Genomic DNA, 27,024 nt, shown 5'->3' on the forward strand with positions numbered 1-27,024 from the left:
GCATTCTGTAGATTGTGCCATGAACTCTCATTGCAAATGTGAGGGTCAACTGATACAGATCTAGAAGAACTCAGTAACGGGAATCGATGTATTCTGCTATATCTTTGCTGATGCGGAAAGTTGCGCAACTTACAACTTATCAACAAGATAACTTCAATTGGAAAGTGTCAGATACTTATAGCACTGATGCTCGCTAATCAAGCAATCTGTAAGCTATCTGCACATGCCACCACCAACTAGTACTATACTACGGTATATAGTTGTCAAGCAGACCACGATGGGAGATCTCAAGACTCTAACAGACTATCTTTCTCAACAATCTTTTGCATCCTCAGCAATCAGTTGGCCTTCATGACTGTGCCTCCATATCCAGAGTCTACTGTGCTATCAATTGGAAGGAATGCGCACGGCGTGGCACACTCATCTCTGCTAAGGTGTAGTCGAGGGAACCAACCCTCCACAGGGGCGGCATGGTCAGTGCAGCTATTGACACCAGGCGGTGAGGGCGATGCGTTGGGACAGGTTGGGCAGCACAGCGTGTTCCACAGCCCCGCTCAGGAACAAGACCAGGCGCCCGGCCAGGGGCGCCACATCCACCACCGGCTCCGTGCCCACCTCTGTGCTCTTGGCACCCGGCTCCTCTGCTTCCCTGTTTGCAGACGCAGACCCACTGGTCAAAAAGCGCTCACAGTAGACAGCAATCAACCGCGAATTGGCTCCTCACTCAAAAAGACGATATGTGTTCCAAAGAAATGCGCTTCCACCCTCGAACCAGACAGTCCCGCACGCCTGCTTTGCTGAATGATCCTTTATTTTCTTTAAAGCCCACACCTCGTCAGATCAGCAGCCCGCAATGGAAGCTGCGGCTTTTCTGGGGCATAGAGATGCGCTTAGCACAACAAGTGCGCACCTGATTTCCCGTATCCCGTCTGCGAACGAGCCTTCGTCCACGCTGCTTGCGCCGTCGGCCAGACTGTCGAGCGCGCTGGCCTCAGTGGCCTCTGCAAGCATGCTGCTGGCGATGCTGCCCGGCGGCCGCGGCGGGTGCGGCGGCGTCCGCAGGCTCGGGGGCTCTGACTGCACCGAGGCTGTGTCTGAGCCCGCGTCGCTGTACGCTGCTCGTCCATTCTCAGCCGCATGTCCGTGGTAGCCTGCGCAGTTCTGCAAGCGTCAGCAGGTGCAGATGCTTGTACCACTGGGAGGTTCACTGACACACACAGAGCCGTCACAGGTCCCTCAACATGTTGTAGCCAGTTGCCCTTGATTTGGCACCGCCGAAAAAGAGAGTCAAGCAAGATAGTATATCTAGGACGAGGGAGCTACCATTTCTGTTTGCCAGGCCCCCATGGTGGTGTCCGTTGAGCATAGGTGGCGGCTGATCCAGCAGGTTTCCACTCGCTGTGGGCTTGCCATCTGGCGACAGGCCATTTTGCGTGAGCCCGTTCTGCATCAGCCGGCCGCTGCCAGACGGGCTGCCAACACCCTGTGTAGTGCCATTGGCCAGGTCGCCGTTATTGCTGCGGGGAGAGGCGCTCAGGCGCAGGCTCGCACGCGGAGAAAGGCCTGCCATCGCCACACACGGAAGTGCGTTAAGATTCATGTCATACTGTATTTCCATGAAATAATTGCTTCCTTTGCCATGCATGCCATTGCATGCCATTGCCCCGCCATCTCACTGCTCACCAGCATGAGTCTGCAGGTCAAGCTTCCAGAGATATAGTCCAGTACAAGCAACTGTGGGGTCTGCACCTGCGGGAGCGCCGGCCCTGGCAGAGGACTGGGATGGCGAGGGCTCCAGGGCCCGGGGCGGCCACAGGCGCAGCTTGCCCCCATCGGCCGGGCACCAGGTTGGGTTGGCGTACAAGATAGCTGTCACCTGCGCGGCCACCCAAGCAATCGAATGGCGAATGGTGGCCATTGACGGCGGAGATTGCGAACTTCTACAGCTCTCTGCACTGGTCAAAGTGCAGCCTCGGCAGATCATGTTGGGCAGGGCGCATACCCGTCGCTGTTGCTCTTCGCTGCCATCATCGGGAAAGGCGTCGCGGTGGCGCACATACTGTGCACCGTTGGGCGCGTAGTGCGACAGCTGGTACTCTGCACTGCGCTGCCTCAGGTGCATGACCCGCCGCAGGTCCGCCTGCAGCTCCTGTAGTGGACCACGGGTCCAGGTCAGGTGAGCTGCAAGGGCCTTTGGGCGTAAATGTTAGGTGCAGGGATGTGGTTCAGGCCGGTTGAGAGGGTGCAGTGCATGCCTGCAATGCGTTGATGTAGGCTGTGAGGGCTGGGGATGTGGCGGGGGCCTTTCCAGGGTGCAGCCACATGATGTGATCACCGCGCGCTGTCCGATCTGCATCAAGGGCATCAAGATATTACACATGCGTCCCTCACAAAGCATAGCTGGCGGCAAAAGGTATTTGAGTGCGAAAGTGAGAAAGGGAGTCTGCACCTGTAAATTCTCTGCCGTGGCCTACTCCGATTCGCGATGCCTCCTGGAAGCGGCCTGCGTTGTGCAAGGGCCAACATCGTTCTCTGTTTCTTACCGGCAGGTCCCCTCCTTTGAGATTCTAGGTGCACCAGACAGCAGTAGGAGGCACATGATCGGCCGCACCTTGTCGGAGGAGGGAGAGAGCTTCGCTGTGAGCTCTAGCTGCAACGTCCCTCCCAATGAAATTGTCAAGGATGATATACCTGCAGCACTGATCACCTCAAAATCTGCATGCCTGAAGAACAGCTCATGCAGTCTGAAGTATGCAGAGGGTGGTTCCTTGCTTGTGTGGGAAGGCAAATGCATGAATCACACCCTTTCTGTTGGAACTCATCTACTTCGCTCCACGTCAACCGCTTCAAGGCTGGTGTCTCCCCTCCCAGGTCTCGGAAAAGTCTTGAGCAGACCTGCATCAACATCACGTGAGTAACTAAGCACAACCTATATCATGTGAGTATTTTGAACACTGACAGTACACACAGCTTAAGGATACTGGGTTTGCCAAGGGAGCACCTGGAGGGAGGGTTCCATGCTGTCAAGCTCTTGCATCAGCTGGTCTTCAGTGATTTCAATGGCTTCCTCCTCGCTCTCAGTGCCTTCCTCTCCCTCAGAGACGGGAGGAAAGTCTGCAGGATCATGGTGCGCATGGCGGAACTTGTCCTCGAAGTCTAGCGCTAGACATGCAATCCTTGACGAAAGAGAAGTGGTCGATGCAATAGTAGAACATACAGATCCTCTATCAACCTCTGAACCCTCCTCTGAGACATTACTTCTGGGCATCGCTGCTCGTACGGATGAAGTATAACACCTTGGAGATCAAAATCGTCGTTGAGATGTGTCAGGCGTACTTCTAATTCCTTCGAAATGCACTCTTTTTCTCGTTGTTGCACCTTGCAACGCTATCGTTTTCACAGCCTACACAACCTGTCTTCAGCTACTTGGGTTTCTTATGTAGGAGTCCAGTCAGTGATATCTATTCCTGACGAACGGTACTGTGTTCTATGGATTTAACTATCTCTTTCTTCTCGAGTTCTGAGCCAATGTTCTAGGGAGTGAAGATGTGACCCTTGCCTATCTTGGATGCAGTATCCTTGACTGCCATCGATGATATCAAGCTGCCATCATGCATGCCACTAAAATGCTGAGAATTGAGCCCATGCACGCATCCCAATGTAAAGGGAGATGGTTATCAGGTGCCCTGGAGGAACCTATTCAGCGACGCGTCACCGGGCTATATATCCGCAGCTAGCAGCCTGCCGCAGGCCTAGGCCAAATGGCAAATCATTTGCCGCAAATGGCAGTGTTGGAGGAGTGACCGGCTCACATGCATACACATGCAACCAAAAAGCATATTAATCAACACTTAAACGCCAACGGGTCAGTGCTGAACAGTTGGCTGGTGTTGCAAACAGATACCGGTATGCCTGCCCTCATAAGCTACAGTGCAGAGTAAGCAATGACAGCTCAGCTGCTGGCCTCTTCACAGATCCTACGTCTACAACGTAGCAGGTACTTCCCTTAAGCAGATTCCTTTCAAACACTTCAACAGAGATACAGAGACATCATGTCGATTGCAGAATTTCCTCGCCAGTCTTTCCATGATCTACGTTTCCATGGGAACCCTAATGGCGGCCCACGACTCTCTACATGTACTAGTCCATGGCGCAATCTCCAGGTTATTGTGAAGGCACTGGCCGCTCTGAAGGTCAAGTGGACCCGCGCCAAATACTGGAAAACAAAGCACTACATTACTACAGCTTCATGGGCGCCACATCAACGGTGGCAGCCCTTGCAACAAAAATAGACAGACAGATACAACTGTGCACTGATGTGCATGCCACCAGGGCAGGTATTGTTCAAGCCCTGTTCTGGAGGTATCAGCCGAACGATGCGGACGCTGCCTGCATCATCTGCAGAGCCTCGGAGGTGCCCAGTCCCAGCATGGCTCCCACCTCTTCCGCGCGCTCCGCCTCCTCTGTCAGCACTGCAAATCGCGTCAGTGCGCGCCCCTCCGCATCTACCGCCTTTCGCACAACAATGTGGTGCTCCGCCTGCGCTGCCACCTGCCAACACAACCGCGCACACATCAGCTTGCACCACTGCAGTATATGGTATGTCAAGATGTCAGTGACGGCTCAGGGCAATGATCACATCTACCCCGTCTCTGTAATCAGCACCAACGGTGAATGAGGTGGTACCTGAGGTAGATGGGAGACGCATATGATCTGGGATGCGGCGCTCGTGCCGCTAGAGTCCGACATGCGCCGCAGCATCTGCCCGACCGGGCCGCCCAGCCGGCTTCCTACGCCCGAGTCCAACTCATCCAAGATCATCACAGACGCCCCGTCTGTCCCAAAATCACCTGCAGACATCCACAACTCACATGTTTTAGGAAGAAATCAGTTTGCAGATTGATGTCCAACCCTTAGCAGCAGCAAGCTAGGAGCAGGACTGACCCACTACTAGAAGCAAGAACTTCACCCAAAGAGCGCTCTGCACTCAGCTGGAAACATCAGTGCGGACCTTCTGATTGAAGCCCTGCGCCTGCACCCCGCTCCTGTGCAGGACTGCTATCGTCGCTTTCGGAAGCAGCCGCAATGGCGGGCGCGGCTTTGAGCGCAAACATGACTCGCGCACTCTCTCCGCCCGACGCCACTGCGCCCAGCGGCCTCAGCGGCTCGGCCGGCCCGGCAGCCAGCAGGAACTCGACCGCGTCCAGGCCGCTGCGCCGCACCCTGTACCCCTGGTTGCCCGCCTCGTACACCTCCCCTGCCAGCTCCACGGGCACGTGCAAGCCCTGCGCCGAGCACATGCAGCCGCCACTTTCAGACACATCCAAGATTGGTTCTCCAACAGCAGGAATTCACATGCCGCAATGCAGACATGACTAAAATCCATGATTAGAGACACAGCTCTTGACGAAGGTATCGCAGACACTCAGGGGCCTGGTGGCGCACCTTGGCGTAAGGCTCCCAGCCGATGCGCACATCAAAGCGCGATCCGGCCATGGCCAGGTCTGCTAGGCAGCTCTCCACGGCGACGCGCAGCTGCCCGGCGGCTGCCCGCCGCCGTTTGCTGAGCACTGTGCCCTCTGCAGCCAGCTCCTGCTTCATCCGTCGTAGTGTTCTCTCAATCTCCTCCCGCTTCCCTGCGCATGGGAACAGTTGCTGTTAAAAAGGGCCAAGGTGTGCCCAAGGGAATAAAAGCATGAACTCTTTTATCCCAGATGATGTCACTGTAATTACTTGTATAGAATTTCGAGGAACAATAGAACTGAGAGGAGTCCTCCAGTGACAGGCTTGGTAAAGGTGCTTGTAGGGCAGTGTTGAGATGGCACCTTCCATCTGAAACCAGCGGTCCAGGTCGGCCTCTGCTTTGGCGGCAACTTCCAACAGCGCATCAGAGGAGGAGCAGTCATGTTGCTTGAACAGGCGGTCCAGCACTGCCAGACGCTGGCTCACCTCGTTGTGCTCCAGCTGCAGGAAGCGGAAGCGCATCGCATAGTCGCCCACCTACCAGGACCTCACAAAATCCCTTCATTAAGAGCGCCTTCTTGCCCGAGCCAGGCCTGTCTTTCACACAACCCTGCTATGCATGCTGTGTAAGGGTGCCCCATCCAGGGATCATCTGGTTCCTGCTGACCAGAGGAACACAAAAAGAGCATTAATTATGGCGACGGCGCTCGTTAGGATCAATCACAGCCTTGACCATAACTGGAGGCAAGCGCCCCACCATCTGTTTGTGTCTATTCAGGGGTGGCCAACAGAATGTTCATTTGCTGGGCGCTCATAGCTTCCCAGAATGTCAGATCAATTGCAGCAGCTTTGCAATCGCGCACCTTCTGCTCCATGGAGGCCAGCAGGTCGCGGGCCTGCTCCAGCTCTTCCAGAGCGCCCTCCATCAGCGCCACCCCCTCCCTCGCATCCTCCTCCTCGTCGATAGACCCGCTCCCCTCATCCTTGCTGTCTGCACCATACATACGCTACTCGTGACAACTCTTGATGCTATGCAAAGTGAAGAAAGAACGAATCTGACCATTACAGTGAAACTTGACAAGGGAGTGGTACCGGCGCGGACGGCGGCGTAGGCTTCCTCGTCGGCCAGGACGGCATTGAGCTGCGTCTGCACGGAGCGCAGCCCCTCCTGCACGCCCCCGGAGCCGTCGTCGCCCAGGAGGCCCGTGCGCACGATGCCGCAGCGCTGCACGCTCGCCTGCCGCGCCTCCATCTGTCGCAGCCGCTGCCGCAACACCGCCTCCTCTCCCGTCTCCACCTCAGCCTCCCTCACCTGCGCGCAGGCAGCTCCTCACTTCCTTTGAACGCAACGGCTTATCCAGGCGCACGCAAACACATGCAGTGGCCTGCAGGACTTGGCAAGAGCCCTGCCAGATGCTAGCAGAGTGTACTACAACGTGGTGGGCCTGCAGGGGGTGCTGGGGATGTGTACCTGGTCCATAAGGTCCTGCAGCTGCTCGCGCTGCTCCTTAGTGCCCAGCGCATCAATGGCCGTCACCTGCTGCGCGAGGCCCCGTAGCTCCTCCAGCTTCTGCCCGTACCGCGCCACGGCCGCACCCGTGCTTGCAATGCGGTCCAGCAGCGCTAGCTGCGTGTCAGGATCCCTGCAAAATGCACATTACCAATTGACGCTTGCTGATGAGAATGGGGATGTCCTGCTCATGCCGCATATCCAAGGAAGACAGCTTCTGTGCCAGTGGCGCCTTTTATGCTGCTCACACTGTTCTCCAAACATCTGTTGGTGTCAGGTAGGTTAGGAGGGTGGGTGTACCGCAGCGTCTGGGCAGCATGCTGGCCATTGACATCCACCAAGGCCGCACCCAACTCCCTAAGCACGCGCAGTGAAGTGGACACGCCATTCACAGAACACCTGCAGCAAAACAAATAACACGGCTGCCTTCAGCCCCAGCGGCTGTCTAGTGGAACTCAGCAGCACAGTGTGGCGCATGTCACAGGAGAGCACCAGATGGTGGATATGAAGTCAGCACACCTGCTTCGCACTCCTTTGTCCGCATGGACAACCTCACGTTTCAATATCAGCTCCTGAGCGCTGTCCCCTCCACTGTCCAGAATGCGCGAGGGAAGACCCATCCTAGTGAGCAACGACTGTACAGACCTCTGCGCAAACGCAAGCCCATGTGCAATAGCAATCTGTGCCCTCACAATTATGCAATCCTGTAATCTGCAGCCTGGTATCCTGGGAAATTTTCTGAAACGTGCAGTACAAAGGCTGTGCAAAGCACAGAATACATGTCGATATACCAGCCTCGGTGCGCACCACGGAAGAAGCAGGGAGGTGCACGCTGCCCTCCACTGAGGCACAGGACGCAGGCGGCCGGATGCAGTTGTCAACGGCAGGGAAACCCAGCAGCTGCCCCAGCGCTGTCACCAGGACCGACTTGCCTGCTCCACTCTCCCCAGTCACCACATTCAGGCCCGGCCTCAGCTCCACTGTCTCCTCCGCCACCAGCGCAAAATTCCTGCAAAACGAGAGGCCACACTTTGGCAGGTATACTAATATGACAGAACATATTGGACACGCGCACACCTGTGTAATTTGGCAGTGTGAAGACAGTGACTTGCTTTGCGGAGGTCACCTGATTTTGAGCCTTGTGATGTAAGGTCTTGCCGAGGTGGGACGGCCAGAAATGGATGCAGTGGGTTCCCCTCCTGGAGTACCATCAGTTGCTGGCCTTTCAGCATTCAAAGACTCTGGTGAGCTTTTCACGCGAGGTGAAGGTGATAAGCTTCCCTCTGCTTCTCTCGGTATTATCCCTCTGTACGCCCATGTGCAGGTGGCGTGCCACCTTGCTTTTACCTGCAAGTTAGGCAACGGTCTGTCAGGCTTTCATGACTGGCTAATCAAGCATGCCTGAGAGTTGCGCAGCATTGCAACTTACCCGTTCTTGAGGAAGGGCAAAGACTTTGCTCCCTGGCGAAAGAGCCGGGAGGGATGCATATCTGCAGACGTGCTGTGTACAAGCGTGGTTTTTCTGTCTCACTGCCGAAGCAGGAGATGCATGGACGCGCGGAAGCATAATTGCTTTCTTGTGCACCCTAAAGAGATCCTGGCCCACTACAGCAGAAGTGCGCAGCAGTGCTGCGCGCATCTACTCCTCCCTGAACAACAGAGAAGCTGAAGTCAGTAAGCAGCAAGGAAGAATAAAACAGTAACAAATACCGGTGTTGATCATACTTCCTGTTACAATATTGCTAGATGTCAGGACTCAAGAGATGCCAAGAAGTACAAGGCCTGATGTCACATGTAGAGTGGATGTTTTCCGATCGTTCCAGTCGAGGTATGATTTCTGTACCACATGTTGGCACAGAAGTAAAGTTTCGAAACAACGCATTTTAAACTGACTTCCAACCTTTAGAGTTTTCGTCTGCAGTGGGGACTGCAAGGGTTGAGCAGCTTCGTATCGAAGAAGGACTAGACAGCCTGCATGAAGACACTGCACCTTGCGGATAGAACTCCGGAAGAGAGTGTACAATCATACACACAGTTCGTGTCTACTTCGAATACTTTTTGACCCAGATCGGCAGTTTTTGCCTGAATTCAGTTGATCTGGCATGCATGGCCAAAACAGGACCTTGTCCAAGAAGCAAGCTTGGGGACGATTATCGGCGGATCTCCGCGATACAACTGCACTCTATACCTATATGTGTGGCATTGGAGCTATTGTGCTCCCTTTCAATCCTTTATGTGATGGCAGATAGACTGTGAGGGAAAGTGGCATATCTCCACCCTTTTTCAGTCTCTGAGTTTGCTGGCAGGAATCCTGCAAGCTCGATGATAATGTTTTTGCATGGTAAAGCAAATTATTGTCTGCCACAATCTAGAATAAGCGGATCTGCGAGTTTTCGTGGGTTTGTGCCTCTCATTCGGCACTCGAAGGTGTCAAGCCACCGATATCAGCACTGCAAAGCTTCCATAGATGACTCAGATAAGAGTCAGGATTCGGATGAGGGTGATGGAAAGGTGTTTGGTGATTGGAAGGCGTTCAGAGCGTCTCTCATCAGTGCAGAGCAGGGTGAGCCTCGATGCTGATATGACAAGAGTTCATTGATGGGGTGCAGGATCGATGCAGACAAGAATGTAGCGAGGACATCCGTTTGACTTCAATTCAAATGACTGGCACTTTCTGACACATTCTGGTTCCTCATGCAGCCGGTGAAGGACAAGACATCTGGTCAACTCGATGGGTGCAAGAAAATTTGCACCTTCTGCAGGAGCAGGTGCTGCAGCTTGTTACTTTCATGAATACTGAGCCAGATTGCACCTTATTTTGCATTGCCTATCGAAGCAGGTGGTCTGACTGCACTAATGGCCCATGCACAGTAAAGCGCACCTGTGTGCCTCAAGTAGGACCGGAAGCTAGCTCAAGAGAGCATATGGGCACACGAGACCGAGCTACCAGAGATTGGGGGCCTTTTAATTGCTCAACCTCACATACCGGAAAAGACCGGAGACGGCCGACTGTGGCAGCTAGTAATTTTCCTGGTGGAGCACGGCCCCTCGGGCAGTGTAGGGCTGATCCTCAACAGACCGGCATCTGCCACAGTGGGCGATCTGCTCTCCTGGGGCTACTCTTCCGTACAGGCATGCACTCAGTTTCTTGCGAATCTCCTGCGCAGCCAGTGCGCCATGCCAACTGTGGTTGTTCAGTATGGATCTACATTATCGATTACAAGGTAGTCAAAGAGATGGCATTGGTGAGGTTCCTGTGCATGCCCGCAGATGGATGACAGCAGTGCAAAGCTGATACAAGGGGCATTTGCTGACTGCCAAGTGTATCTGGGAGCCTTCTATCCTCCAAATCGAATTGCGCGGCAACCGGTCACTCTAATCCATGGCCAGGGCCATCTGGAAGGGAGCAAAGAGATCACTCCTGGCATTTACACTGGTGGTGCGTGGCAGATCTTGTCAACATCTCGCGCAAGTATCTACGCAATTGTTGAAGAAATCCATACAAAGTGCCTGTCTCTTTCTCTCTCACAGAAGAGGTTCTCCGATTTGAAGTTCAGTTTATTCTAATCAGGTCTGCAACAGGCCAGCCGGGAAATCCTGGAAGGCAGCTTGGACAAGGGCAAGTTCCGCTTCTTCTCTGGCCAGATGCAGTGGAAGCCAGGGCAGCTAGCGCAAGAGATCGAGCAAGGTTACTGGTGAGATTTTGCTGCTCCTGCAGCACTTCAGAGCAGACACCCTGCCATGCAATAACAAACATTGCATGCACCTCCTGACAGTAAACGCGAAGCACCAGTGATGGACTTGCTGCGCAGGTACACTGCTGCATGCTCAAGATCCCTTGTGCTCAAGCAGTGTCTGAAGCTGCCAGTGCCCCTTTGGAAGGAGATTCTGCTCTTGATGGGTGGGGAGTACGCACAGATTGCAAGCAAGAGGTATCGGTGATCTAAAGCTTGCAAGCTCAAGCATTTGCAGTCGCAGCTGTATGATGCAGGTGCACAGTTGAAGTTGGTGCTGTGGCGGCCCAAATGATTTGTTTCCATGAAGACGTGTTATGTGAAGATTAATTGCAACTCTTTGGGAGGCGCACGGTGACGTCATGGGATTGATCGTGCTGATATTAATAGCTGTAGTGCTTACATGGCATCAGGCTGGAACTCAGCCAGAAAATGGGTGCCTAATCAGCTAGCATGAACATGGGCCCATGACATAACTGCATAAATGTAAGAAAATTCAATGGGTCACAGCATCCTAGGATCCTCACATAGTGCCCTCATGTAAATTACAGTTGCAGTAAGAAGCTAGCAAATTTCACAAGATTTCTCACATGATCAAAACTGCTGTGCACCCCATCAAACATCGGCAAATGTCCCTATTGTTCAAGAAAGTCAGTAGTGGCTGGCCGCCTGTCCCACTGGCCAGCTCTCAACATCTCTATTGACCTCCTCACCAGGAAGACCTGCTGACACCATTGCAATTTGCCTCGCTATATACACCCCTCCTTATTCCTACGCAGGTCTCCTCGATAACAGACATCCAGGTAATATACAACATAAGAGCACTTGTCACAGGGTTTTCTTCCCCGATGTATTCATCTGTGAAATACCACAACTTGTGACGACCACATCCCTTGAAGGACAGTCAGCAGCTACGCACGGCAGGCAGATTGGTTGTGTTTGGTATTGTAGAAGCTGTGAGTCAGTGATGCCAGAGCGCCAACTTGGGCAGCTTCGCCGGACTTGGATCCTGTTGCTATGTAATGTACAGCCTGCGCACAAACCCCAAATAATGTGAATTGTCCTGTAGACCCACTACTCCAATGCCTGGCCACGGCTACAGTATGTAATCAGGCCAGGGACTGACTTTCCTGTTGTGCAACACAGAAAGTGGGCGAGGCAATGCAAGGGGGTGAGCACACCTGCAGGAAGCTACAGAAGCACAGTGCTTGCCACAACCACACGGACTCAAACAGGTGCCTGCCATGCTGGTCTTCGCCATCGTCCCAGTCCCCGCCCCCTGAGTCCCCCCCAAAACCCCCGTTCCCATCATTGCTGCCACCATCACCGTAGTCGTCATCCTGCTCATCGTTATCCCCAGAGCCGGGTCGCCTGCGGCCGCGCCGCGCCTTTGACAGGCAGTGTGTGGGAGCAAGTACGCGCCGCGTGCTCACAAATGTCCTGCACGCCAGCATAAGGCTCCTTGGTAAGGTTGTGCAAGATGCAAGCAATAGCTGTACCAACCGAAGGTGCTGGCGATCTGGGGAGGGAGGAGGGGTTTACCTGGGTGGGCTGCTGGCCAGTCCAGTGACAGGCCCAGCAATGGCCTCTACGGGTCCCAAGCATCCAACCTCTAGAGCGCCCGTGTTCAAGGATCCCACCACTGGCCCTGACGTCCTGCGCACTCTTTCCTGCTGTGGCCTGCACAAATAGCAGGCAAATTGGTGAGAGGATGAGAAGGTTTTGGCAATGGCATTCGCATCAAACAGGTGAATGCTGGATAGATAAAGCAACATGTAAGTGGTCCAGCCAGACCTGGTGGTGAGCAGGCTTGCGCTCGTCATAAATGCTCCTTGGCTTGGCAGGAGAGAGCCAAGGCCAACAAGCGCTGTGCCAAGCGTCGCATTCAGCACCGTGGATGCCATGGTTGTCTGGTGCAGCACTTGCGTGACAAGAGTTATCACACGAACAGCACTTCTGGGCACCTGGGTGTACACAACATGATATGTGCCGTGCGCCAATGTAAGCCAGCAAAGGGCGCTGGCGTACAGCAAGTTAAGACGCCCTATAACGACTCTTCTTATGCGCAAGCGTGCAGAAGCTGCAAAGTTGCATAAACACTGCAACCTCTGGGTTATAATTTGGGACCGAGGATTCCTTGGAGCTCACATTGCAGTGACACCATGAAGAACGTGAAACTGCTGATAATGGAGGTCTACGAAGAAACTTGAACAGCAAAAGAGGTAATGTGCATACCTGCAGACCAGAAGAAGGCTCAGAGCGAAGCGCACAGCAGGAGCTCAGCAGGTTTCAATCTGTGACACCCTGCTGCCCTTGCGGGACGATAAACGGCGCAGGAGCAAACGCCACTGCAAGCTTTGAAGGACAGGAACACCTTTCTTTCCCGCTTTACAGCTCTTTCACGCCAATCGTGACATATTATAAGCGTGGCAGGCCCTAATCAAAGCAGATGACTGGACATCTTCTTCAGGGGCCTCTCCCCGATTATATTACGTTCTTCTTCTCATGTTTCAATCCTGACATTCGCGTACGATCTCAGATCTTGTCACAGTGATGATATTAGGTGCCAGTGGTGACTCCTTGAAGCACCATTCTGGGGAACAGGTGTAACGCAAGGCATGCATTGGTTGCAGACACGCTGCCGCATTTGAGATGCGAATTTTACATTTGCATCGATTTCTGATCGATTGAGACAGGATGTTTTTGAAGGGATGTGTAGCGAGGGTCGTCCGCCAGCTCAACCAACGCGATTCCCACCTGTTGCCAAACATTGGACAGCGGTTCATTTCTACCCGGCCAATCCAGTGGAGACCTCCAAGCAAGTGAGTCCGATGCTGACCCCGTACATTTGATTGGATCGCAAATCTGCTGTCAAGATCTGCATCAAAACGTTTCCTTCCTCACAGGATATGTGGAGGAAGCAGGGTGAACTTCTGGGGACCCCTGATCACCTGCACAGGAACATCTGCTGGAATATTTACAGCATTTGCGCTGCTCGACCTCAAGCAGAGAAAGGAAGCTCGAAGGCCGAGGACCAGGAAGCGTGGAGCGCCATCCTGGGTACCGGATAGCTTGGTGCCCACATATCTCGAAGTGAGGCAGCGCTGGGAATCTCTGCCAGACACCAAAAGGGTGCTGTACTCAATCATTGCCGCAAATGTGGGCGTGTCGCTCTTGTGGAGAATACCCGCCCTGCAGGTGCGCTGTGCCGTAACCTGAAGGTCACCTGAGCTCAGCTGATAATGTCTGCTGCAGTCCTACACCGCGCAAATGCTAATGGCAGGGATGTGGTGTGTGGCTTGCAGGGATTCATGCTCAGGAATGCCGTTCTGCAGCTGCCCCCCCTAAGAACCCGTCCGTGGACATTCCTGACATCCAATTTCAGCCATGCTGGCACGCTGCACTTGGCCGTCAATATGCTGGCGCTCTCCAGCTTTGGCTCTGTTGTTGCAGAGGTATGATGATGTCAGCATGCGCCTGAACAACTAAGCCCTGACAGGAAATGTACAGACTAAGCAGAACAATTTTTCTGCGGGCAATGGGTTGACGTGGGTGCATCCCATGCACGAGCAGGATTTTGGCGCATACCACTTTGCGGCATTCTACCTGTCGGCCGGTTTGGCCTCTTCAATGACGGCGTACTTGGCACGCCTGAGGCGTGGCTCCGGTGGACGCAGCCTGGGGGCCTCCGGAGCGGTCTATGCCTGCTTTGCTGCCACAGCCCTCATGCATCCAGGTCCCGACTTCCTTCGTCTTTGTCGACTTATCAGCTCTGCATTACGCTCTGAAGCTCTCGTAGGATTGCTTGTCAGCTGAGACGCTGTTTGCTGCTGCAGATGCCCAAGGGGCCTTCATCTTCCTGCCAGGCATCCCCATCCGGCTGGGGGACCTGCTCCCACTGCTCATGTGCTTTGATGCGGCTGGAGTGTTGCTGGGTTGGAGATACCTGGATCACTTTGGCCACCTTGGTGGCGCTCTGTTTGGCATCTTTTACACAAAGTATGGCCACCGTCTCTGGGAGAAGCGGGATGTTATCTTGACAAGAACAGGCCTCGCAAAGCTGGTAGCATAATTGGCAATGTGGTCACTCCTGGGCATGATACTCATGCATGCATTTGCTGCGTACTTTGACATTGTTCTTGTTCTTAATCGCTGTGTTTGCCATACTTTTTCATTCTCGACTTGATCTGCACGTGCACTTCACCCTAGGCTAGTGCCTAATCACAATGTGACTTACTGCCTGAACTTGGTTGAATCTGGTTGAACCTGCCAGAATGCAACACGTTAATTAATTGCGGCAGGTCATATCCTCCTACGCAGTGCCATCAGTTATGATCACGGTAATCATGATCATGCCATTGATCAATGGCATGGCTTCTGGCACATGCCAACTGCCAACTTGGAGACAGGCAACAGCGCTGTCTGTAGACTGCGCGAGCGCCACTGGCATTCGGCCAGCTGCAGCTGGCCTGCAGGCTCATTAGGGGGCCCTAATGATCCTGAGGCTTGGGGTGCCAGAGTCAAGCTTTACTACATAGGAGGTCACCTTCATCATTCACAGAACATGTAAGTTTAAACCGGAACCCCGCCTCATTCAGAAATGGCCCCCCCATGCAAAATTTTGGGCAGTCCATAACTCGCCTAGGCATGGAAGATCATGCACCTGTCTCACTGCCGGTCTTTATTTCTTTGATGTAGAGTCTAATTTTCCCCTATTCCTGAATACGTAAAATCTTTGAAGTGGCTAATCCTGATTGGTAAAACAGCTAGGATGATGGCTCTCAACAGCGCAGCAGCTCGACAGGGAGCTTGCAGCATATCTGGGCGGCTTGCCTTCGGGCCCGCTGGTGCTTTTCCTAGTCAGATAATTCCAGCAATACAAAGATTGCAGAAAGGTATGTAATTTCCAAGGTTGATCAGTTCTGCTTTGTTCAAAAAGGAATGAAGCGCATCTCTTTTGAGCAAGGTTGTCGAGTTCCTTCACCTGCCATCCTACATTTCTACACTCCAAAACGTTCTTTGAAAACTTGTCATAACGTTCCCAGATCTGTCCCTGCAGGTCTTCAGCTGTGCAGGGTTACAAACGTGGGGAAGGAGATGGCCGATGAAGAACTAGACAAATTTAATAAGGAGTTCATCAATCTGGGGCCTCAATGGCAGATACCAGATCCAGAGTTAGGTCCTCTAGAGCAACGCGTGCAGACCACGTTTGTTGAAGGACTGCTGTCAGGAGAAATTAGTCCTGAGGATAGCTTGTACTGGTTCACAGAGCCAGAGGGTAGGCACTGACCCCTTCTGAGAGCCAAGCTTTGCAAGCGCTGCTCCTTATGCTCTGCACATAGGCACTGTTGCGAAGCGTGTGTGTCTGTCCACTGTTGGCACAGCGTGTAGCAGTCCTCAATGAGTGTGATACTGTGCAGGTGGGTGGAATCAAGCTGACAAGATACTGAGGAAGGCTAGGGAGGTGGCACCAACGTATGCATTTGCAAATCATGAGGGTCCTGGCAGGGTGTGATTCTTCATCCTTCTTTCACCGCACTACCTTCTGAGAGGAGGCCTGTCTTGATATTGATAAGGTCAGTGGTAATCTGTCTGACTCCCATGCTGTGCCTTGCAGCGTCCCTTGAATGACTATCGCGTGGGCATGGAACTTTCGGGGACCGTCTGTGCTCTCTACTTCAATCATGGAATCAAAGTGGACCTTGGGGGCCAGTATGACGGGTGAGGCCACCTGGGAACTTGAATCATCAACTGATTTCAGACAGGCGGCGCCAATCTGCCAGGAGACTGAAAGCCATCTCTTGCCACGCCCTCTTAAAATATGTCTGGCATCCTGCAGGATGTTGCCTGTCATCAACACAGATGATGCTTGGGCAGCCCTGAGAGGACATTTTGAGCTAGATTCACCTGTGAAAGTGCGGGTCCATAAGGTGATGCATACACCTCCCCCTGAATCTAGAGTGCCTGGACGAGAAACATGTGAGCAGTGGTGCATGGTGTGAGGTGGTCTACTACTGCAATGTGTGCCGCAGATATTCTATGGGCCACGTTGCCGATTTCCCATTCAGCTGGAGCTTTTGGAGCCTGCCGAACTCATTGACCAAATGTGCGCAATGCCAGTTGCTTGTGCCAGTCTTGACATTTTTATGCGCCAGTTTCAAACAAGTCAGTGACTGTTGGACTAGAAACTCTGCTCCGAGTACAACCAGGGGCCACGAAGCAATTGTGTTCTTTGTGCAGGATGCCAAGCGATGATTACTTCCCCTCGTTTGACCTGCGCGATCTGTCGACTGTGGAGGAATTGGAGTGGGCCACTGGGGGCCTGGACGTGACTGCCGGCAAAGAGGTGGAGCTCAATGTGTTCAGCCGCGACAGGCTTGAAGACCTCAAGGTGAGCTCAAGTGGTCTCTTTTTATGAAGTCTATCATACCATTGCGCTGCAAGGACAATTAGGAGGTTGCCTGACAGGTCAATGGAAGCAGAGGCGGCTGGCAGACAGTGCCACGTAATCATTGTGCCGCAGAGTAAACCTTCGGAGGGCGATCATTGCGTACTGCAGTTTTTATGGCAGCGCACGGAATATTCATGTAATTGCTGTCGCTATATGCATATCATAAACTCCGCAAAGGTGGCCAGTCCTATCTGAAGCCTCTGCTATGCACTTGGTGCAGGCGCAAGTGGCCAGCGTTTCAGCAGTGGAGAGTTGGCCTGAGCGGCTGCAGAAAGGCACTCCGCCCCCTCCCCTGCCCCAGTACATGCCGCCATCCGCCATGGAAGAGTACATGGCATCGTCATTCTTGTGAGAGCCTTTTGCGAGGGCTTGTGTATCATACCTCGCGGCAAGCTGCCAGCTTTCGCAAGCAGGTGCCCTGAGGTTGGCTGGAGATTCATCTGCCTCCCCAGTGCCTGGCATTGTGTTCAAGGGCATGGTTGGCTCCATATGCGGCATTGCTTGGCAGCTTGTTCCAGAAGGACCCAGGACGTGCGGGGTATGCAGAAAGTGGTCTGCCAGCAGTCTTGCCCAAGACTGCTGGCAGTGATCAGTGATCACTGCGGCAGCTGGCAGCTCATGATAATGACCTTGCAACTCTGAACTGTTCAACCATAGATTGCCGCGTGTGGTCTGTGGGTATTGTTTTTGTGGGGTGCTCCGGAGGATCCTGCAATGTCATTCCTGCATCAACACAATACCTGCTAATAAGCCTGAGGTTTCATCTGGACCAGAGCATACATATTCTATATTCTGAGCTCAACTAATTACAAAACTGTACAGACGGTCTGCGCTTGAAATACTGCAAGTAGATGTTGGACTTCTGCAGTTTCCAGGAGGCCTCAATTTTGAAGTGACTTCACTGAAGACAACAGCGACCGACGGCGTCGCGAGCGGGCCCGTTTGGGCTTTGGCTCTAGCGCTATGTATACAGCTGTTAACAACGTTGGGCTGCGGGACTCCGCAGATGACTGAACCTGAAAATTTAGCGCAAGCGCAATTGCATCGTCCATGACGCCAAGATCTGAATACTGTACAAGCTGACATTCCCCCTTCTGTGCATGCCAACGAGGACAGATAGACCTGCTCGGATTTTAAAACGACAGCTGGCAATGGAGGCCGCATGTCACAGCTTCGCAGCAGCTTGCAGTGATACCGTCAACCGTTCCTCCAACTTGATAACCCAATTTGCTCCCCAATCACTCCTTAAGTCACGTAGAGCTTCATTGGGAATTTGCACTAAGGAAATTTGCAAACGGGTTGGTGTCCACTGAGCGAAGTGTATTCGTCCTGAAAAGGTGCGGCATCGAACACTCAAGCGTCCGGTTTCCCTATCTTCACAATCCCCATCCTTTCATTCTCCCTTTTAGCATCCTTCGGCATTTGGGTGCCTGAGGCTGTGCTGCACGAATGTGCGGCGATATCACACAAGCCCTGAAAATTAATCCCTGGATCTCTTGTGGCCTTGCAGGCAGAGCGGGAAAGCGCGCCGTTTCACAAGGGAGCACGATTAATCTAGAGAATTCACAGGTACTTGTTGCCTTGGTAATTTTACTGTCGAGAGTAAGGTCGCTTCTTGGCTGGTATACACGAGTGGCACCACTTTTCGCAAGGTGTCGATGTGTACCGGATATAGTCTTGGCTCAGCTGGAGCAGTATTGTCCAATACACTGACCTGTGGTTCCGTCAATCATCGAATGATCGTATCTTTACCTATTCGGAATGTCTGGCTTGGAAGCTCCCGTCGAGATCCAGTGACATTAATGGAGTCCCAAGCATGAGCGCACCAGAGAATCCTCCTCCGATTCAAATCAAGCTTTCTTGAACAACCTTGTACATCGATGCAGCAGTACTTATCCAGGTGTTATTTGCAGTCTCTGAGATCTGGGCTTTGTATGCAGATGGCCAGCTACGGGCGTCTCCTGGTGATCGTAGGCCTGCTCACATTGGTTGTGAGCAATGGAATTGCTGTTGAGGGAGTGTCCATGGCGCAAACACGAAAGCTGCAGCAGCTGCTGGCTCCGGTTACAAACGCAGTTGTAGGTGAGGGGTTGTAATGCCATTCTGCTTACGGAGTAACAGTTGGATTAGCGCTGTAGGCTGATGTCACAACACATACTAGCATGCACCAATGCTGGTGCCATACATGCCTGTGTTCAGTCGCCGCATTGCTAGAAATGCACAGAAGTCAGTGCATTTCTAGCACAGAAGTCCCAAGGCACCTTCAGTGCAAACGCTGTTCCGTTTGACGAATGATGTCATGTCCCGTGCAGGTGGGAGCTTGGCAAACACCCAAAACAACAACAATAACAATAACAACAACAACAATGGTGGCAACGGATATGGCTCAAACAACAACAATAACAACAACAATGGCGGTGGCTGCGGCGGTTTGCTGTCTCCTGTCACCGGCTGCGGCCTGTTGGTGAACAGTCAGAACACCAACAACAATAACAACAACAACGGCCGCAAGCTACTTGCCTAGAGTGGCGCCTTTATGAACTCAGTCTGACTAACAGAGTTATTTTGCCCCGCTGCACTGATGATGTCTGGTGTGGCGGCTTGTCCCAATGTGGCTCACGCATCCCTAAGCACTGCAGGCGTGGTGCATAATGAGCACCCATGCAGTCGCAAGGATGCTGCGAGCATTTGGAGATCTTGCTGCTGTGCTCAGTTCTGTCTTAATTTGCAGCAGGTGTTCATGGGCGAAACAAGTCATTTTCTTCTTGGTTGCTGCACTTCCTTATAAGATCAGAAATATGATCGTTCCAAATTCTGAGTCAGTCAAGACGTTCAACAGTAACCTACTGATCAGGTTGCGCAAGGAAACACATTTCATTGATGTGTTAAAATTTATTCAGAGGCGGATTACCTCAGGCAGTGCATTAGTGGCCCATTTTGGGGGGCATATGCATGGACGGCGTCTGACTTGCACTCATGAGATCTAGAGATCGTCACCAACATGCAAGCTTTTCAATGTTATTGCAATTGAAGGTTGTTAATCATGGGATGAATGGTGGCGCCACCGATTGACATTCCTGACTACTGATGTGGGGGATTTCAAGTTCCAGGACTAGATAGCAAATATGATTCTGGGCGCTGGTAAATTGTTTGCTTGTAAACAGCGTGTCACAACCCAGTCAGTCCTGAACAATGTACATGTAAAGAGTCACATTCTGTTCATTTGTTTGAGCAAACACACTGGACCCTGAGCATGGCTAATCCAAGTTTGATCTTTATAGAAACATTGTATGATATGCCAAAGTGATCCAGAGGTGGCGCCTGCGGGGCACAGCTCTTGAGGGATGTTCCAAACCACAAGCCTCTCTTTCGTCTTGGTGCCAATCAAACACAATGTACACAGCACAACAAGTGACCCCAATCTGCTCGATGCAACGGCAACTGCCCGCCAAACACACAGCACTGCCCGGTACACCGTCAGCAGCAACTCCCAACTCCATCAACAGGAGTGGAGCTCCAACAGTGCGCCAGGCTTGCAAGCACTGCTCAACTAAGAGCACGCGCCTACTCGTCTCCCCCAGGGGGCGGAGTGGGTGTGGCGGCCGCAGAGACGCCCCCGGCAGCCGAGCGTTTCTTGGTGGCGGGGCCTCCGGCGGCGCCTGAGGCGCGGCGCTTGCGCACGGGGGCGCTGCCGGAGACGTCGGTGGCAGCGCGCGACGCAGCGCTCTTGCGGCCGGGGCCGCCTGTCTTCTTGCGCTCCTCGCGCTCGGCCGCCTCGTTCTCCTCATTCTCCTTTTCCACCAGACGGATCAGCGTGTCGCACCGCCGCGCCAGCTCCTGCAAGACACCCGATACACATGATGTTGAGCTGCTTGAACTTTTTTGTGCTAGCCTCTGCTGGCATCTTACAGCAGCACTCTGGGATTCAGCAATAGTACTGTGGTAAAGTATTATCTGAGCGAGACAAGGTTCCCGGCAGGAAGCTTCACGCGTCACTGATCAGGAGGAAAATTCTGGCAGGCTGAGATCGGAACCTGGGGCATGCGGGACTTGAAGAACCAGTCGAAGCGGAATCGCCAGGAGCGCCTGATCTCAGCCTTGAGCTCGTCCCAGGCGCCATAGCCCAGCTTGTGCACCATGCACAGGATGAAGCGGTCCTCCTCCTCTGCACAGCGCGCACCACTCAGATCAGTCCAAATTGTGACCAAGAAGAGCCCTAGTATTAGAACACCTGCAATGTGGGCAGTTGTAGCACATGGCTGCTGGATCCCACGTCAAGACGCCTGTGCCGCACCTGTGTAGGCCTTGCCCTTGTTGGCGCCGTACTGCAGCTTGAGCTCCTGCCAGGGGTTCTTGTAGCGCTCCATCTTGGCCGCGATGGCCGTCATGATGTCCTGCTGCCTCTGGATGCGCTGCTCTCCACGCTCTGCCAGTGCAACATGTGTGCTTCAGCTCACTCCTCCCCACTCAGAGACTGGCAAACAGTGTGTAAGTAAAGCATGACTGGCTGCAAAGGCACAAGCACAGTGAGCTGCAACGCGCACCGATGTTCTTGATGACACGCTCCCAGTCGGACAGCTCCTTGTAGCGCTTCCAGAAGGTCTTGCTGTAGGTGCTGACCTCCTCCTCGGTCTTGCCGTCCACCTCCCGCGTGATCTCCGCCAGCGAATTCCGCCCGTACTGCAGCAACATACACGTTCGTATTCAGAGCCATGCAATCATGCAAGCCTCCACAGAAGGCAGAGATACTCACTTTCACCATCACAAGCCTTCAAGCAGTGTGCTCCTCATCTCACAAGTGATGAAGGCCAGGGCAGCACGGAGGAGCACCTTCTCGCAGGCGCGCACAAAGGCGTTGAAGTCGCGGCGGTTCCAGTTGGAGAAGCCCTCGGACAGCAGCTGCTCCTTCTCCTCGATCTCCTCCTCGCCCAGCGGCTGCGGATCGTCCGGCGCGGGCGCTATCTGCGCCTGCACCACATCTTCCGACGCTCCCTGCACCAGTGCATGACAATGCGTTTCACAACTATGCACGCCCAATGGCGTTGCAACAAGCTGTCGATTCAAGCTAGACTGCTCAGAAAGACCCCAGCAGACACACCTGCGCTCGAGCAGCGGTCTCCTTCTGGGACTGCGCGTGCTTGAACAGCTCGTATGCCTGCTCCTTGTCAAAGATCTCTGTCAGACGCGGCACGTTGAAGAACTGGAAGTCCTGCAGCAGTGCAAACTGGTGTCAGCAGACCCACCTGCTGGAAGCACGATTTGCATGTGCAAGTGAGGGCATGGCATGCAGTGAAGGCGCGCAGACACATGTCAGGACCGCGCCTGCAGCTGGGGCATCTTCGGCAGGCGCAGGCCTGATGCGCGCGGCCCGGTGCCGGATTTCATGGCCTGCCGGAAGTACTCATTCTCCGCGTAGTTGACCACGCGCTTGCGCTCGCGCTTGGGCGGGTCGATCCAGTTGGAGCCTGCCCGCCGAGCAACCACAGATCTTAGCTCCCAATCCCGCAATGCAAGACGAAGATCTGCCAGACTTGGTGACTGTCCAGCACTATACTAGTTGGCATTATGAGAATCAAAAGGAGCGCGCGGAGATACCGGCAAGCTGCTTGAAGTTGGGGAGCTCTTCAGGGACGTCATCCTCGTCCTTGTACTCGTAGGCGTTGAAGCCGCCGTCCAGCGTGAAGGCCTTTGCGTTTTCCGTGTACTGCTTCATCTTCTCGTTCAGCTCATTCGTAGCGCGCATACCCTTCTGGATGATGGCGTCGATGTCCTGGTCCGTGATGTTGGCCGCCTGTGCGCGCACATGCACCCTGGTGTCAGATGCTGACAAATCCCATCACCGCAGTGCAATTGTCAAAAGCGCCCCTTTACTGAGTCAGCATGCCCATGAAGTCCTGACGCACAACGCTGCATGTTGTGGGCAAGCCGGACCGACACATCCACTACAGGGGACATCTGCGCATGAGGAATGGGGAGCGGTTGCAGGGAGGCTAAAATGTTGTTGGGAAGCAGCAGCACACCTCGGAGGAGAAGACCATTTCAGCGCCGTAGCGGACCATGGAGAGGAGGTCATCCTTGTTGACAGTCTTGGTGTTCTCGGTGAGGCGCCCCTGCTGGATGACCAGCGCGTCCAGGCGCAGCTTTTTGTAGGCCTTCTCGATCACCTTCTCCTCGATGCTGTTCTCCACGCAGAACCGGAACACCTGCACCTCCTTCTTCTGCCCGATGCGATGCGCGCGGTCCATGGCCTGCAGATCCATCTGCGGGTTCCAGTCCGAGTCGAACAGCACCTGCGCAGCAGTCCCCGTGTCTCACCCAGGCGTCTTTCAGGAGGACCCTGCGTGTGATAGGACGCGCTCGACAAGACATCAATCGATGACATGACAACTGAACTTGAAATTAAAGTCAGGTCAACTGCGCACCACAATGTCTGCGGTGTAGAGGTTGATGCCGAGGCCTCCGGCACGCGTGGACAGCAGGAAGATGAACTTCTCGCTGCCCTCTGCGTTGAAGCCATCGATCTGCGACTCGCGGTCCTCTCCAGAGGTGTTACCTGTGCATGCATGCATCCTCAGTGCGCTTGCAGAGGCTTTGGAAGACAGCTGGCCTGATGGGCAACCACAAAATATGACAGGTGGTTGCCCTGAGATGTGTTCTGCACAGAATATCTGGCTTCAGCACAGGAGGAGTGACAAGCAGAGGTAATGTACCATCGATGCGGCAGTACTTGTAGCCGCGGTAGAGGCAGTAGTCCTCCAGGATGTCCAGCAGACGCGTCATCTGGCTGAAGATCAGCACACGCGAGTCGCGCGACTGCAGCTTCGGCAGCAGCTTGTCCAGCAGCACCAGCTTCCCTGCTCGCGCACAAGCGATATATTATACCAGGACAACCCTCCAGCCTACAGTAAATAGAAGTGCAGAAGTGGCTGCTGGCATCGCAACACACTCAGAAGAGAGTCTGTTGATATGCAGCACCCACAGTGGAAAGGAGGAGAGATCTGCACCTGAGTTTTCGACAAGGTGCTCGCCCGTTGTGTAGGGCGGCCCTGGTTCGGCACCCTGGAACAGGTAGGGGTGATTGCAGCACTTGCGCAGCTGCATCACGATGTTGAGCAGCCGAGACCTGTCCGCGCCTCCGTTGATGGCGTCAATGTCCTGCGGTGATATGAATTGCTAGTGAACACACGCCATTGCTCACATGCAGGAGCCATGAGATTAGGAAGAACTTACTCCATGTTTTATTGTCATACATTGTAGATTACATCATGCATGGTGCAATAGAAGAGCAGCACGGAAGCAGACCTTCTGCAGGAGTGCAGCGTAGAACTTCTTCTGCATCTCGCTCATGCCAATCTTGAGGATGGTCTCCTTCTTGGGCGGCAGGCCCTTCTCCACATCACTCTTCAGCCGCCGCAGCAGGAAGGGCCGCAGCACCTGTCATTGAACACCACGCAGTCTGCTCATCCACCCAACACCTAAGTTTTCCAAAAGCTTCTTCATGCGCGGTCAAACACTCATGCACGACGGGTGAGTAACGCGTAAGAACCTGCCCCTGGGAGAGGGATACCAACTGGAAACGGTTGTTAAGATGTTCTTGATGGAGTACTGCTGCTCACCTTGTGCAGCTGGCTGACCACCTCGGCCTCGGAGTCCTTGTCCTGAACGTTGAACCACTCGTCGAACTTCTCAGCGCTGGAGAACACCTCCGGCAGCAGGAAGTTGAGCAGCGCCCATAGCTCGTGCAGGTTGTTCTGCAGAGGCGTCCCTGTGCAAAGCCTTGCTCTCAGCATCCTTCGGACATAGCGTAAGCACGGAGAAAGTGCATCCGGCCTTTGTTCTCATTTAAAATTTTAAACTGTTATTTACCTGTGATGAGCAGCCTGTAGTTCGTCTTGAACGTCCTCACCACCTGCAGAGGTGGCCACATGCAATGAGTACACGAGATGCGGGTGGCAAAGGTACCGGAGCAATAGGAAAGCAGAAAATCTGTCACCATGCCAGAATTGCGCTCACCCGGGATAGGATGGAGTTCTCGTTCTTGATGCGGTGGGCCTCATCAATGATGATGTAGCGCCAGTGGAACTTCTTGAAGTGGTTCTTCTCCTTGATCACCATCTCGTAGCTGGTCACCACCACATCAAACTTGCCCACTGCAACAGTCTGCTCCCTCTGGTACGCCTGGCAGGGGTCAGCAACAGCGTCAGCAGGGAGGGCAGGGAAAGCCTGCAGCCGGTGTCCTACTGACACAGGAATCTCATTTACAGTAGTCAAATATCTGGTACCAGCAAAATCAGTGCAGGAAGAGTGGTCGCACCCTCTCCTCCTGGTTGCCATGGAACTTGACGGCGCGGATGGAGGGGCACCACTTGCGGAACTCGTTGATCCAGTTGTGCAGCGTGGACTTGGGCACGATCACCATGTGAGGCCCGTGGATGCCGCGGTACTCTTGCAGGTATCCCAGCAGCGAGATGGTCTGCAGCGTCTTGCCCAGCCCCTGCAGCCATGAAAGCAGTCTCACCCACAGCACCATGCAGTCTGATGAACTTGCGCAAGCTGTGAAGGATGTTTCAAGGGGTTATGGTAGGTTCCTACTAGAGCAGACTTACACCAAGCACAGATGGGCGCCTACCATTTCGTCGGCCAGGATGCCGTTGATGCCGTTGTCGTACAGGTGGATGAGCCAGTTGAGGCCCTGCATCTGGTACTCGCGCATGATGCCGTGCTTGATGACGCTGGGCTGCTGCATGAGGCGGTGGGCCACATGTTCGCTGCCACCCACCTCATCCTTGAGCAGATCTGCATCCTCCATCTCCTCTGTGTACTTGGCGCCATGCCTGCCCCTCCCCTTCCTGCAGGAGGGGAAGGAATTGTCAAGCAGTCAACGCATTCTTACCATACAGACACAGAGGAAGTGCAACAATAAAGAAAGCAGCACAGGTCTTCGGAGAGCTGGAGGGCCACACTTCTTCTCTTTCTCGCTGGCAGCTGGTGCAAAATGCTGGAAGACCTCTGCCTGTTTCAGGAGGAATTGAAGCCGCTTTCTGCCCCTTTCTTCCTGTTCAAGCATGGCAACAGGCAGGGCGTTAAAGAAGGCGATGAAACAACTGATTAACAGGAACATAACGTCGTTATAAAAGTGCTGGAAAAAGAAAAGTGTGGCAAAACACCCGTTAAGAGAAAAGCAGCTTACCTCTCCGATGGCTGTGTCCTGATTCTGCAGATCCCTGACCTTCTCGAGCTGATCCTTCTTATGCTTCGCTTGCGAGCGCAGGCGCTCACGTTCTTTGCGTGCTATCTCTGCTTTCTCGGCATCCGTCTCACCCAGCTGCAATAGATCAACCCAAGCACTTAGGTTGCTGTATACAGTGATGGGCCCTGCTCCAGAACCCGCAAAAGCGCTGACATGCACTGCGCAACACTTGTGGATGGCGCCATTGATTGTACAAATAATCAAGGAGGCCATCAAGTCTATGGCCCACAAAGGTTACTTCTGGCGCTAAGGAATTTTCCAGAAGACTCACATCATCATCTGGAAGAGGATCCTCGTCTTCGGTGTCATAACTCTCGAGATCCCCATCATCTTCTTCCGTTCCTGTCGCTCCATCCGCATTTGCTGCATCCCAGTCCTCTTCGGGAATATCGTCGCCCAGAGGTGGCACACTGCCCTCGAACTCCTCAGAGCCAGACATCCCGTGTTCAAACAGGAGTCCTCCTGATAAATCCTTTTCTACCTTTCGTCACAATCTTCCAGTCCTTCAGCATGCTCTCTTGCGCCAAGCACCTTCAAATGTTCTAGAAATCCTTCAAGAAAATAGCGGTTTGAAGACCACGAGGGAACGTTCTGCATTGCAGTGTGCAACGGTTAT

General features: G+C 53.6%; 5 protein-coding genes across 5 annotated transcripts; 3 read left to right on the plus strand and 2 right to left on the minus strand.

Annotated features, from left to right (window-relative positions):
• Positions 1 to 115: 115 nt before the first annotated feature.
• COCSUDRAFT_46777 (P-loop containing nucleoside triphosphate hydrolase protein) lies at positions 116 to 8,461 on the minus strand (the record flags this gene model as incomplete). The annotated part of the gene is made up of 19 exons (XM_005650075.1): positions 116 to 649; positions 911 to 1,151; positions 1,324 to 1,563; positions 1,750 to 1,876; positions 2,003 to 2,149; positions 2,612 to 2,650; positions 3,002 to 3,176; positions 4,385 to 4,551; positions 4,687 to 4,850; positions 5,012 to 5,285; positions 5,446 to 5,636; positions 5,826 to 6,000; positions 6,327 to 6,454; positions 6,556 to 6,775; positions 6,935 to 7,106; positions 7,274 to 7,372; positions 7,493 to 7,620; positions 7,781 to 7,982; positions 8,403 to 8,461. The coding sequence occupies 19 exons, from the start codon at positions 8,459 to 8,461 to the stop codon at positions 484 to 486; spliced, it is 3,114 nt and encodes a 1,037-aa protein (XP_005650132.1). The 3' UTR covers positions 116 to 483.
• A 694-nt stretch (positions 8,462 to 9,155) lies between these two features.
• Positions 9,156 to 12,080, plus strand: COCSUDRAFT_52933 (hypothetical protein). The gene is made up of 7 exons (XM_005650076.1): positions 9,156 to 9,536; positions 9,674 to 9,741; positions 9,872 to 10,105; positions 10,244 to 10,412; positions 10,545 to 10,668; positions 10,786 to 11,738; positions 11,889 to 12,080. The coding sequence occupies exons 1-6, from the start codon at positions 9,296 to 9,298 to the stop codon at positions 10,913 to 10,915; spliced, it is 966 nt and encodes a 321-aa protein (XP_005650133.1). The 5' UTR covers positions 9,156 to 9,295; the 3' UTR covers positions 10,916 to 11,738; positions 11,889 to 12,080.
• Positions 12,081 to 13,616: 1,536 nt separating this feature from the next.
• Positions 13,617 to 17,510, plus strand: COCSUDRAFT_61787 (rhomboid-domain-containing protein; the record flags this gene model as incomplete). The annotated part of the gene is made up of 7 exons (XM_005650077.1): positions 13,617 to 13,632; positions 13,829 to 13,905; positions 14,013 to 14,162; positions 14,281 to 14,443; positions 14,544 to 14,706; positions 16,948 to 17,098; positions 17,379 to 17,510. 7 exons carry the CDS (start codon positions 13,617 to 13,619, stop codon positions 17,508 to 17,510), a joined length of 852 nt encoding a protein of 283 aa, XP_005650134.1.
• Positions 17,511 to 18,397: 887 nt separating this feature from the next.
• COCSUDRAFT_65322 (hypothetical protein) lies at positions 18,398 to 20,379 on the plus strand. Its single transcript, XM_005650078.1, has 4 exons — positions 18,398 to 18,495; positions 18,669 to 18,727; positions 19,099 to 19,240; positions 19,471 to 20,379. Exons 3-4 carry the CDS (start codon positions 19,099 to 19,101, stop codon positions 19,680 to 19,682), a joined length of 354 nt encoding a protein of 117 aa, XP_005650135.1. The 5' UTR covers positions 18,398 to 18,495; positions 18,669 to 18,727; the 3' UTR covers positions 19,683 to 20,379.
• A 343-nt stretch (positions 20,380 to 20,722) lies between these two features.
• Positions 20,723 to 26,939, minus strand: COCSUDRAFT_46779 (hypothetical protein; the record flags this gene model as incomplete). Its single annotated transcript, XM_005650079.1, has 20 exons — positions 26,680 to 26,939; positions 26,349 to 26,483; positions 25,788 to 26,003; positions 25,473 to 25,652; positions 25,172 to 25,336; positions 25,025 to 25,067; positions 24,775 to 24,923; positions 24,461 to 24,592; positions 24,163 to 24,313; positions 23,869 to 24,012; positions 23,581 to 23,711; positions 23,179 to 23,448; positions 22,754 to 22,949; positions 22,580 to 22,623; positions 22,257 to 22,367; positions 21,989 to 22,150; positions 21,703 to 21,838; positions 21,453 to 21,584; positions 21,193 to 21,323; positions 20,723 to 20,995 (listed from the first exon to the last, which is right to left on the minus strand). The coding sequence occupies exons 1-20, from the start codon at positions 26,845 to 26,847 to the stop codon at positions 20,723 to 20,725; spliced, it is 3,069 nt and encodes a 1,022-aa protein (XP_005650136.1). The 5' UTR covers positions 26,848 to 26,939.
• Positions 26,940 to 27,024: the final 85 nt, after the last annotated feature.

Source organism: Coccomyxa subellipsoidea (assembly GCF_000258705.1).
Source record: "Coccomyxa subellipsoidea C-169, whole genome shotgun sequence".
Taxonomy (NCBI): Eukaryota; Viridiplantae; Chlorophyta; class Trebouxiophyceae; family Coccomyxaceae; genus Coccomyxa; species Coccomyxa subellipsoidea.

Coding starts and splice junctions, on each gene's coding strand:
- COCSUDRAFT_65322 (XM_005650078.1), top strand. CDS start 19,099: ATGGCCAGCTACGGGCGTCTCCTGGTGATCGTAGGCCTGCTCACATTG. Junction 19,241..19,470: donor GGTTACAAACGCAGTTGTAG/GTGAGGGGTTGT, acceptor TGTCCCGTGCAG/GTGGGAGCTTGGCAAACACC.
- COCSUDRAFT_52933 (XM_005650076.1), top strand. CDS start 9,296: ATGATAATGTTTTTGCATGGTAAAGCAAATTATTGTCTGCCACAATCT. Junction 9,742..9,871: donor TGCACCTTCTGCAGGAGCAG/GTGCTGCAGCTT, acceptor TGCCTCAAGTAG/GACCGGAAGCTAGCTCAAGA. Junction 10,106..10,243: donor GGGGCTACTCTTCCGTACAG/GCATGCACTCAG, acceptor GCATGCCCGCAG/ATGGATGACAGCAGTGCAAA.